The 11,242-nt window shown below is 43.4% G+C and overlaps 1 protein-coding gene across 20 annotated transcripts in view; it reads left to right on the top strand.

The window, feature by feature from the left end:
- Nucleotide 1: 1 nt before the first annotated feature.
- The window catches only part of LOC106722986 (F-box/LRR-repeat protein 7-like), a 261,033-nt gene continuing 249,792 nt past the window's right edge, over nucleotides 2-11,242 (top strand). For 10 of the 20 annotated variants that reach the window (XR_003091951.1, XR_003091954.1, XR_003091952.1 and 7 more), the window contains exon 1: nucleotides 2-87. Coding sequence is in view for 8 of the 20 variants with exons in the window: in XM_025192643.1 (XP_025048428.1) it covers nucleotides 51-87; nucleotides 6,753-6,902 (187 nt within the window). In the remaining 12 variants the exon portion in view is untranslated. The other 10 variants (XR_003091945.1, XM_025192643.1, XM_025192644.1 and 7 more) reach the window with 3 other exon arrangements.

Here is an 11,242-nt window from a genome sequence, read left to right as displayed (position 1 = left end):
GCCCCCCCCCCCCCCCGGCTCGGCCATGCGCGGAGCATGACGGCGGCAGGATGGGAGCTAACAATGGCAAGCAGTGCGGCAGCGAGGGTGAGTGCGCGCCTGCCCGCGCCGGGACAGGCCCTGGGCTGACACCAGCTTGGCTGCGCAGCGGCTCCCTGGTTTTCCTGCCTGCCCCGTCCTTGCAGGGGCTAGGGGGCCCCCAGGCCCTGCCCTGCCTCATTCTTGGCAGGGGTCGGGGCACCCCCAGGCGCTGCACCGCCCTGCTCTTCCCTGCCCAGTACCCAGGGTGCTAATGCTGCTGCTTCAGGGTGCCTGGTTGTACTCGGTTTATTTGGCCACCCTTGATATGGGGGAAGGAGGAACTTCTCTGCCCCCCTCCCCGGCAGGGAGGAGAATGAGGGTGCCGCTGGTTCCTCCTTACCTGTTTGGGAGAATTTTTTGATCCATAAGCCCAGCTTGATCTCAGCTCCTTCTCTGCAGCCACGGACTTGGTATGTGATATTATTTTGCATTTTTTACTGGTGAATATCTAACTTGGATGAAATCCGGACTCTTGAGCACGTCTAATTCATTACTAACCACCTCTCATTGTGTAAAGATGAGCTTGGAAAAAGGAGCTGGGATTTCGGCATGAGGAACCAACTTCAGCCTCACCTGGGGAGGACCAAACAGACCCTGGAGGAGTTAGATGTCAGGTTAGGTGCCTCTGTTGAAGGGGCTGAACCTTACTGCGGAAGCAGAGGTGAGGCCAGGGATGGCCTGGCACACAACTTTGGTTTAAGCTGTCCCAGGTGAAGCAGCTGTTCATTAACATGCTTTTGTTACTGAAGCTCATGCTGATTTTTTTTTGTGCTGTATCATATCTGGGCCACTGACTGAGCCTGGGCTTTTTGGTTGTGTTGGGAGTTAACTCCGAGAGTTGTTCTGTTTGCAGCAGCTGGATGAAAGCAAGCCTGTGGTAGGCTCTTTGCAATCATTGCATGCTCAGAAACATGATTTTGGAAAGCGTTGTGAGCAACTTCAGCTAGGTGTCCAGTGTCTTGATTCCCCTGAGTCCAGCAGGAAGGAGTTAAGTGTGTCACACAGGATGAGCCTCTAGTGAAGACAGAAAAATAACTGAAGATAAATCAACTTTATTTTTTAAGTGGTTAAAGCCATTTCAGTCTTGCAGTTAAGTCTGCCCACGTTTATATAAATGACACTGATGTTATCTAAAAATCTAAGAGATGTTTCAATTAGGTTTGCTCTGGTTTTTTTCCCCCCAAACTTTTGTGCACTCTTTTCTCCGCTTTGCAGTTCACTCTTCGATCTCAAAATCCTTGCATTATGCAGTGTAGTGTATGACAGCTTCCTGTCTGAACAACAAAAATGTTCAACCCCAGGGAGAGAGGGAGAGAGACAGTTAATGTTCTCCAGCTGTTATCCCTAAACTGTACCTCTGCAATTTCACTTCAGTGAGATTTTACTGCATTTGGTTTTAGATGGACAAGGGCTAATTCATCCTCGTAGAAACCTATAGGTCTCAGTGGAGTTGTACCAGGGATGAATTTGGTTTGCATAGTAGATATTGTAAGAGACTGCTGGAAAGTCAGCTGGTAAAAGGGGAACCAATGGGAAGCTTTCAAAGTTAGCTGTACTCCTGGCCACAACAAAACAATATTATTTTTTTCCCTTTAAATTTGTAATGATCTTAATGACAGTTAAACCTAATAGATGCCTAATCCTAATAGATGCCTAACAAGTCCCTAGAAGGGTGTAAAAGATGACTGTTTCTGTTTGTTTGGGTTTTTTTTTTTTTCTTATTGTCCTTTGATCTTTTATGTTCTTTGAGACTTTAGTAAGGATGTGCCAAAGAATACACCTCTCATCCAAAATGTGAGTGAGGATTGTTACAAAGGAAGGAAAAATATCATTTTTAGACAGCTATTTCAATTCCTTTATTTTACTGCCAGCTGAGGCCTACCTTCAAAGAACCCTAAAAAGTCAGGAACTTAATCAGTCGGTGTTCTGGTTTGTTTTAATGTAGATTTAAGTCTCTCATTTCCATCAAAAGAACTCCTAAGAATGGGCTAAGTTAATATAACTAAAAGTAGGATGGATGAGGTTTGGATCTCCTGCTGGAATGGGCTTGGTTGTTGGTTGAGAACTTTCTCGCTTAGTGACGCTTACACTATATGTTGCCGCATCCTTCAAACTAATCCTGCGTTCACCAGGCCTGAATTGCAATAGAAGTATAGCTTTGTCCTGGCAAATCTGGTTGGTACATTCAGGACTGGGATAGTCTGTGGCTCCCTATGATTTTCAGAAGATCTCTTCTGTGAGTGAATTCCCTTTTTTTCGTACAATTTTCAGGGAACTGAGTGATGACTGACAAGCCCTGGGAACACAAGTGAAACCATGAAGCGTCAATGACTGCTGCTTGTAGGATGGGTATAAGAATTCTTTCTCCCACAGCCCAGTTATTTACATGTCCTATTTACATGCCCATAATTTAAACTTTGGGTTTTATTTGGATCCTTTTAATATTATACCTCATTTATGTGATTGGATGACCCAAGCCTTGGGAACACAAGTGCTGGCAGCTCCAAAATCACATCTTGACTGCTCTTTGTAGGATGATCGTAAGAGATTCTTTCTGTCATAGCCCACTTAATTAAATATTCTATTTACATGTCCATAATTTGAACCTCAGATTTTGTTTAGATTCTTATCTATATTATAACTTGTTTTCTTTTTTTCAGAGTGAAATAATTGTCAGATGCAATACTTGCTGTATTTACTCAAATATAAGAAGTAATATACTGTGAATATAAGAAGACCCCCAATAATTACATTCTATATATGGAAAAATGTATACATTGGATATAATTTTCCAGGTATATAATCTAATTACTGGAGTTTTACCTTGAATTTGTCCCCATCCCACTCCTGCAGCAGGGAAAATTTTAAATCTGGGGGGGTCAAGTGGACCCCTTGCCCCCTGCCCCTCTAAACTTTTTTCCTCTGCATCCCCTCCCCCCCCCTTTTATTGCTTGACCCTGCTGTCCCTGAGCATGTGGAAATGAAGGGCAAATTTGAAAATACTGAGCTTGAAATAAATTTAATTTACTATATAGATGACTTATTACAGTACCCATAGTCTTAGCTGATCCAGAATTGATGCATTTTATCTTTGGAAGCTGCTGCAAGTTTTAGCACAGATTCCTTAAACACAATTTTAAGCAGCACTTGTACAGGATAAAAAGTATGCTTGACACTGCTCGAGAGAGAGAGAGAGAGAGAGAGAGAGAGAGAGAGTGTGTACTCCAACTTGTGCCCTCCTCCCCCTCCTTTCAGCAAAGGATCCATTTGCTAATTAGCACCCCCCCACTCGTGACTGGAATCAGGTGTTATTGTCAGGAGTCCTGGGATCCTCCAAATATATGTATAGAGATGAGGAGCAGTGCTGTGCTGTGGAGTTACCATGGCTTGAAATGCTGTTGACTCTGGGGCCCAGTTTAGCAAACCTGATTTGGCTTTGGCCCTACCCTTCCCTGAGGTAATCTGATCATATGCAACAGGCTGGGGGGAGATGACAGAGGAATTTTGGGTGAACTGTTTAGGGCCCCGTTTGGTGGTTTGCCAGACATTTTAAGGTTAGTGAAGAAAGAGGACTCTCTGGAAATGGGAAAGAATGCTGCAGCTCAGCTGTAGGAGTGAAGAGGAAGTTGAAATGTATGCAGTGTAGTGGCTTACCATGACTTGAAAAAATTGTTGGCACTGAGGCGGACTGTGTGCAATGGACACTACCATATATTTTATTCAGATGGGCTGTATTAACCTGTTCTTGTGGTAGGGGCCCATCAGCATCCTGGCCTTTTGGCTAAGATCAAGCATTTTTGGCACCATGGGGAGTCTCCACTGGGTCTCCTGGTGTTTGTCTGATATTGCAGTACTTTCAGGCCTGGTGCCAGTTCCCTGTGGAGGGAAAACCCACCCATTTTTATTTTATTTATTTATTTTTGGTGCTTAAAAAAATGGTGCCCAATATGGGCTATGTGTTTTATAGTCATGCTGAGTGTTGCCTGTATTTAATCAACTTCATGGCTCCTTGCCATGACTGAGCACATGCTGCTTCTGGCAGCAGTTTAATGAGAGTCAGTGAATTTAATGAGACTTCCTTGTATGTATAAGACAAAGGGCATTTTTTTCTCATGCTGGATGCGGGGGATGGTGGGGAACACACTTCACTTCTTATGTGAGTAAATACGGTACTTTGATCAGTTTTGGATATTACTTCAGAACCTAGATGATAATCTATTGCATGAGTCCATACTCTGTCATATTCTTGGGTTTTGGAGATGGCAGTAAGTTACTAAGACTTATCTAAGGAACGTTTTTCTTTACCAGTCTCAGTGGGTAGGTTTCTGCAGATGCTCATTTCAGTATGAAAGGATGAATTAAATATAAAGTTTAATATATTAAATGACCCCCTTTTTTCCACAAGGGCCTTTCTGTTGCCTCTTGTGGGATATAATGACACTGGTGTTGAGTGACACAACTGGAATGTAAGCTGTCCAAAATGAGAGGTGTGAGGGTGACATATTTCTGCTCCAAGCAAGACAGTGCACTCTTCTAGACACCTCATTCTTTTTCCCTTGGCTTCATGCTTATTTGCTGGATCTTTACATATTTCCTCATGGATAGCTTGTGTGGAGGAGCCTGGGGTTGATACTGAAAGTGGTCATTGTTGGGTTCTCAACAAAGCTTAAAAAAAAATCAAGACATAAGTCTGCTGTTCATTAAGGCAGTGGAAACTGATGCATATATTTGTTGCCTTATATTTTAATAGGAGACATTCTTGGTAACTCAGAAGATGTAGCAAACCACACTAATTCCTACCATTACAACCAGAGTCATAAGAGGGCAGTTCTGTGCCCTGGCTGGTGGTAGCAGTGGTGGTAGCTGCTAGTTCTATGTCCCTGCTAAATCAGTGCTTGGTGTTGGTGCTCTGGTAACCTCTCTTCCCCCACCTCCCCTTAGTCTGCTTACTTGAAGGACAACAGTTGAGGCTCACCTGCTTACAACTGAATACTTTGAGAGGCCCACAGAGAATACCAACATCTGCCTCTAGTACCTTGGATCTATGAGAATCCTGGAGACTTTTCCATGGCCTCAGTATCACTTCTTCATGCCTTTCCAGACACGTGTATCTGCAGTTTGAACTATGTGCTGTTTTGGGATCCTAGTACAGTCTTATTTCCCCATCCCAGCTACCAATCCCTCACTGTGTGATTTCTTTTCTTGTCTTTTTTTTTTTTTTTTTTTAAATGGTGCTTGACTATCTGGAATTACTGTGGGGCATCTTCAGTATGTGGTAGGATGTGAACCTGGAAGAATATTCCATGGTATATTGCAACTCCATCACATTCCATGCCATCTGGATTGGAGATGAGAGAATGTGCCCTCAGTGCCATTTTCAGCTGCTCGTGTTACCTCTTCATACAGGACTCCAAGAAGGTTCTACCAGAGGCTACAAAATCAGCTTTCTTCTTGCTTTGGTACTACCTTGGATGCTGGTGTTGATACCCCTTCATGCTTTATGAACTCCAACAGCATTAATGTCCTCAAGCTCTTTTCCTCACCTGATACAAAAGCAGTTGTTTTTTTCCCTGTCAGAAGTGATGCCACACCAGATTTCTGAGGTCTGCAAAAAGATCCACATGTAAAAAGGACAGATTGAGACTTTTTTGGAGGAACACAAAATGGCACTACACAAGAGTATTATTTATGTTCCCTTCCTGTCAAATAGACTGGAATTATTGTAGAGACATGTACTTCAGCTACAGAGGAGTTACCACATCATAGGCATTGATTCCTATTTTCGACAACAGTAATAGTAGATCAGAGAGAAACTACTCCAACCTTTTTACACGGACATCCTTTGCCTATTTTATTCCCCTTCATATCACTTCCTGTTTTTGAAAGAGTTGATGAGGACATGCCTTGCATTAATGTAGGACCATTCTAACTACTGCACCCTTTGAAAAGTTCTGTGGTGGCATCTGCAGCAGAGAAGAAATGAGTGATATCACTTGGGCCTTCCTTATAGAATGATGTAAGCCAGATGTTTTTGGCAGGGAATTTTGGCTTGCTAGGTCTTTGTGTAACTATTGATCATGTTCTGCAGCATGCCATAAGCCCAATTTTGGATTCCCTTTAAGGAGCAGAAAGAAGCAGATGAGTTCTACATAATTGCTGGGCACATTCTCTAAAAGTAACCTGTGATGCCTTGTGTCCTTGCTGCAGACTTCCAAAGTTGCAGTTGGAATATTGATGAACGCTCCCTGCTTACTACTTTGTGGATTAACATTCTGCTCTACTACCCAGTTTGAGAGTGGTACCACATCCCACGTCTTTCTCCACTGTCATTCTAGTGTAACACTACTTAGGTATGGACACATGGAGAACTTTGAATGAATGGGTTACCAGTGGCTGTTCAAGTTACCCTTCTTCTCATAGAACCTCAGGGCTTCCCTGTTAGGAGGAGATTGGTGGTAGAGGAAGAGGAGATGCTTATATGATGAGGTCGTTCCCTATTAAGGCCACTTATGCATCCACACTACATACCACTTTCTTCGCAGTATTGTCCAAAATATCCACAAACGTAACTGTGGTTTGCTGATGAAAATTCAAATCATGAAATCCCATTGCTTGGTTGGGACAGAGTAGAAGTTGCAGGTTACCTTTTGTTCCTGTGCTTCCCTCTGCAGCTGCGGTGCCTTCCGAGACCAGTTGGGCGAGGTGCTGCCAGGGGGTGCCACCGCCGCTGCCACAGAGGGAAGCACGAGGCCCCCCCCCCGATCAGGGACCGCTTGACCTGCCAGCGGCTTGCCCTCCCCTCCCCACTGCAGGAGAGGCAGGTGAGGATCAGGCCCAACCCTTGTGTACATGCCGCGCAGCTTAGGCAGGCAGACTCCAGGGAGGGAAAAAAATAAGGCTCACTGCTTTTGCACTTTTTTTTGTTTTCCTTCAGTGGAGCCTGCCTGCACAGGCTGCCACCGGGCTGCCTCCACAGCCCCCCGAGATGGGGCCCGGTGCTTCCCTTCGCAGCAAACTAAACCACCTCGGAGATGTTTTATTTTGCTGCATCCCAGAGTCATGTCATGCACATTATGCTGCCGACACGTGCAAACATGCACACCGTTAAAGCAGTGCAAAGGGCATTAAGCTGCTTTAAAGGCCAATTTTGTGGCATGTACAAATGGCCATTGCCACTATTTCAGGCCCTTTGTCTGAAAGAAGCCTTTATCCTGTCTGCCAGTGGTTCTGTGTTTAAATCAAGGAAAAGAGCTGAATGGAGAATTTTTTTTGCTGCTGAAAAGCACAAAGAAGTCAGACAGGTTTCTGTGCACCATCACATACACCTAAAGTTCTCATCTTAATAGTGTTTTGCTAAAATATGATGTTTTAGGGGAAAATGCCATTTACAATTCACAGAAAATTAATACAACCTTCCTCCTTGCCCCAACCCCAAGATCAAGATGCTGAATTAAATTGGGCTGGAGGCGAGAAAGCTCAGACAACTTAAAATTTGCTGTCCCACTTCCTTGAGCAAATATTCTATGAATAGACTAGCTATCCTTTTCATTAACGAGAAACTTTCGTGTCCTGAAAGAAAAAATGCACATGCCTTAATATTCTGAGAAGAAAGGAATTTCTGCTCTGTTATGAAAGGTGACAGTTTCAAGAGTATTATGGTCATCTACAAGTAAGTGAGCACCATATCTGGGGGTTTGCATAACACTGGGAGGGGGGGGAAAAAATGAAACCACTGAAAATAAAATGCTGACTCCCTCTGAGTGTCTGTAGCTTCTGTGGCCTGACTGCAGCCTGCTGCGGAAGGAGGAGGGGGAAGGGGTGCTGCTGGCTTAAAGAGCTGCCAGCAAGATGGCTGTTGCCCCTCACCACTGAATAGCTGAGGGGGTTGCTTTTCATGCCCCCTCCCTTGCAACCAATCAGCAGTGAGGGATGGGGCTGTATGACAAACAGCCCTTGTAACCAATTGGCAGTGAGGGGCGGGACCACAAGGGGCCCCTTGGACAATCAAAGATGTGGAGGGGGCCACTGCACTCAGCGCACAAAAGTGGTTATTGGGCCCAGAATATGCCTGTGAAATTGGTTGGCTGCCTCCTTGAGTTAGGTAGACTCCCGACTTATATTGCGGTTCTTTTGTTTTTGCTTTGTTTTCTTTGGGGAAGGCGGGGGGATTCTCCTGAATTGACACACACATTTCTTGCCTTGCAGGATCAGGTCCAAAGAAAAAAAACTTTGGGTTAAAAACCCAAAGTGTAACACTACTTAGGTGTGGGCACATGGAGAACTTTGAATGAATGGGTTACCAGTAGCTGTTCAAGTGCATTTGTACCACCTCTGCATTTATATCGCCCATTACCCATTCTATGAGGAATCTCATAGAACCTCGGTGTCCATCTAACGTTTATATCTTATGAAAATAAAGGTTGGGAATGTGAGGCACTGTCGTATTTCAGGCAGGCTGATTAATGTCTAATTTATTTGAAAGGAACTATTTCTGTCCAGATTGGCAAACTGGAATGTTTGTGTGGCTCATCTTGAATCAAAATATTACGCTTTTTTGTTTTCTTTCCAAAAGAGAGATTTTTGGCAAAATTTGAGCCTGTTATAGAAATATTTTTTGCTTTTAGTTAAAAGGGGGGGGGGGGGCTGGTGTCCTTTTAAATGGAAAATTCCTGGCCCAGCTGTGTGTGGATTTTGTAATTAAAATGTATGATAAGCAATCAAAAAACTTCTACATTTGATAAAGTTATTCAGTAATATCTTCCAAAAATATTTTTGAAGTCTTTGTATTATAGAGATATAATAGTCACTACCTTTTTTTAAAGGTTTACTTGTATTAAGAATCCTGTTTTTCAATCAGCTTAATCACTTTTCAGAAGCAATGTAAATGCCATTCATGAAAATCGATGTAGAAAGAGTAGTTCATCTTCGTAAGATGCGATACAGTAGCTGAAAGAATGACATTGGAAATGGTCTAGTTACTCTACTTAAATGGTTAGCTTAAATAAGACCTAGCAATAAGCTGGTCCCCCAACAAAATTCCTGAACTTGCTCAAAGATGTGTTTAATGGGGAGGCACAAGTTAGCTCTAATTACGCTACTTGACTTTATCATTTTGATTGCTAGCACTTATCTACAGAAGCAATCACTAGACATTCTTCCCTTAAGCTGAATGGTTCTTTCTTCCTAGCACAAGCCTTTCAGTATGTGACATACTTGGAATCAGCTGGAGAACCTTGTGGTTCTTGAAGAACCAGGCATTCAATGATTAGTACATTTCCTGAAGTAATGGAGACTGCTTTCCAATTTGTCTTGGCATACTGAAATCTTAATTGTGATTTATTTCAGACAGCTTTGTAATACACAGTGTTTAAAGAATGAGATATGGTCAGAAACATACAGCTGTATAGCAAAGAAAGAACTAATCCACATCTGTCTTGTGGCTTTATTCTGTAACATAACTACATGGATTCATTCTTCTGTATATCTTGAGTTTTAGGTTACCTTCATTGATTCCTAGCTTCACTACTTTTTCGTTCTAAAAACTACTCTAACTCAGGGGAGGAGCTGGTACTGTTTGTTCGGTGTTCAGTTAAACAAACAAATGGTTCAGAGGTAATTCATGAGGTGGAAAGAATCCAGCCTGATGCTCCTAGCTAGGATAATGTGATGACAACTTTTGTGAGGGAGCAAGGAAAATCGTGTGTTGAGAAGCGCTCTGATATTTCCCTGGTGCTTTCCATAAATCTGGAGCCTCCATTCTGTGTTGTTTTCATAGATCACCATGAAAGGAGCTTTTATGACAACTGGAAGCTTTTATAATTGAATCCAAGAACTAATGGGATGATGTCCCATTATTTGTATGAATAATTAGCATGGATTCAGAATTGGCTACAGGGATTTCACTGTAATATCAAAGATGGACCAATACCAAGGTTATGCAGAGAGAATTCTACGTTGAATTGGGAGAAGTTAATTCCCCATTTTTTGTGGCAGTTTTTATTTTTAGAAAATAGTAAACCTTTTCAGAAAATTCTGAATTAAACAAGTTTAACTTGTTTACTTGTAACTTTTTTTTATATACAATTTTAATGAAGTTTGTTAATCAGGAGTGTTTCTTACAATGTTGGTAATGAAGACTGAAGTAGATTTCACTGCCTTGCTAAATTAGGAGAAACTCATTAGGGAATAATGTAGTTTGGAGGGATTTAAAATTGAGTACTGTGTACAGTCATTGTAAGCATTGCTTGTCCTTAAGTATGCAACATGGAAGGATGTGGGCAGTGGGGTCCTGCAGGGCTCGGTCCTTGGACCGATACTCTTCAATGTCTTCATCAGTGACATGGACAAGGGAGTGAAGTGTACTCTGTCCAAGTTTGCAGGTGATACAAAACTGTGGGGAGAAGTGGACACACCGGAGGGCAGGGAACAACTACAGGCAGACCTGGACAGGTTGGACAAATGGTCAGAAAACAATAGAATGCAATTCAACAAGGAGAAATGCAAAGTGCTGCACCTAGGGAGGAAAAATGTCCAGCACACCTACTGCCTAGGAAATGACCTGCTTGGTAGCACGGAAGCGGAAAGGGATCTTGGCGTCCTAGTGGACTCCAAGATGAACATGAGTCGTCAGTGTGATGAAGTCATCAGAAAAGCTAACTGCACTTGACAGACAGAGCCAAGGAGGTGATACTTCCTCTCTGTCGGGCGCTGGTCAGACCGCAGTTGGAATCTGCATGCAGTTTTGGGCGCCACACTTCAAGAGGGATGTGGATAACCTGGAGAGGGTCCAGAGAAGGGCCACTTGTATGGTTAAGGTCTTGCAGGCCAAGCCCTACGAGGAGAGACTAAGGCACCTGGACCTCTTCAGTCTCTGCAAGAGAAGGTTGAGAGGCGACCTTGTGGCTGCCTATAAATTCATCATGGGGGTGCAGAGGGGAATTGGTGAGGCTCTGCTCACCAAGGTGCCCCTGGAGGTCACAAGAAATAATGGCCATAAGCCAGCAGAGAGCAGATTTAGACTGGACATTAGGAAGAACTTCTAAACAGTTAGTGGCCAAAATCTGGAATGGACTCCCAAGGGAGGTGGTGCTCTCCCCTACCCTGGGGGTCTTCAAGAGGAGGTTAGATGGGCATCTGGCTGGGGTAATCTAAACCCAGCACT

This window comes from Alligator sinensis, unplaced genomic scaffold, assembly GCF_000455745.1.
Source record: "Alligator sinensis unplaced genomic scaffold, ASM45574v1 scaffold1561_1, whole genome shotgun sequence".
Lineage (NCBI taxonomy): Eukaryota > Metazoa > Chordata > Crocodylia > Alligatoridae > Alligator > Alligator sinensis.
Note: the sequence above shows the minus strand (reverse complement) of the source record. Positions and strands in the feature narration are given on the sequence as shown.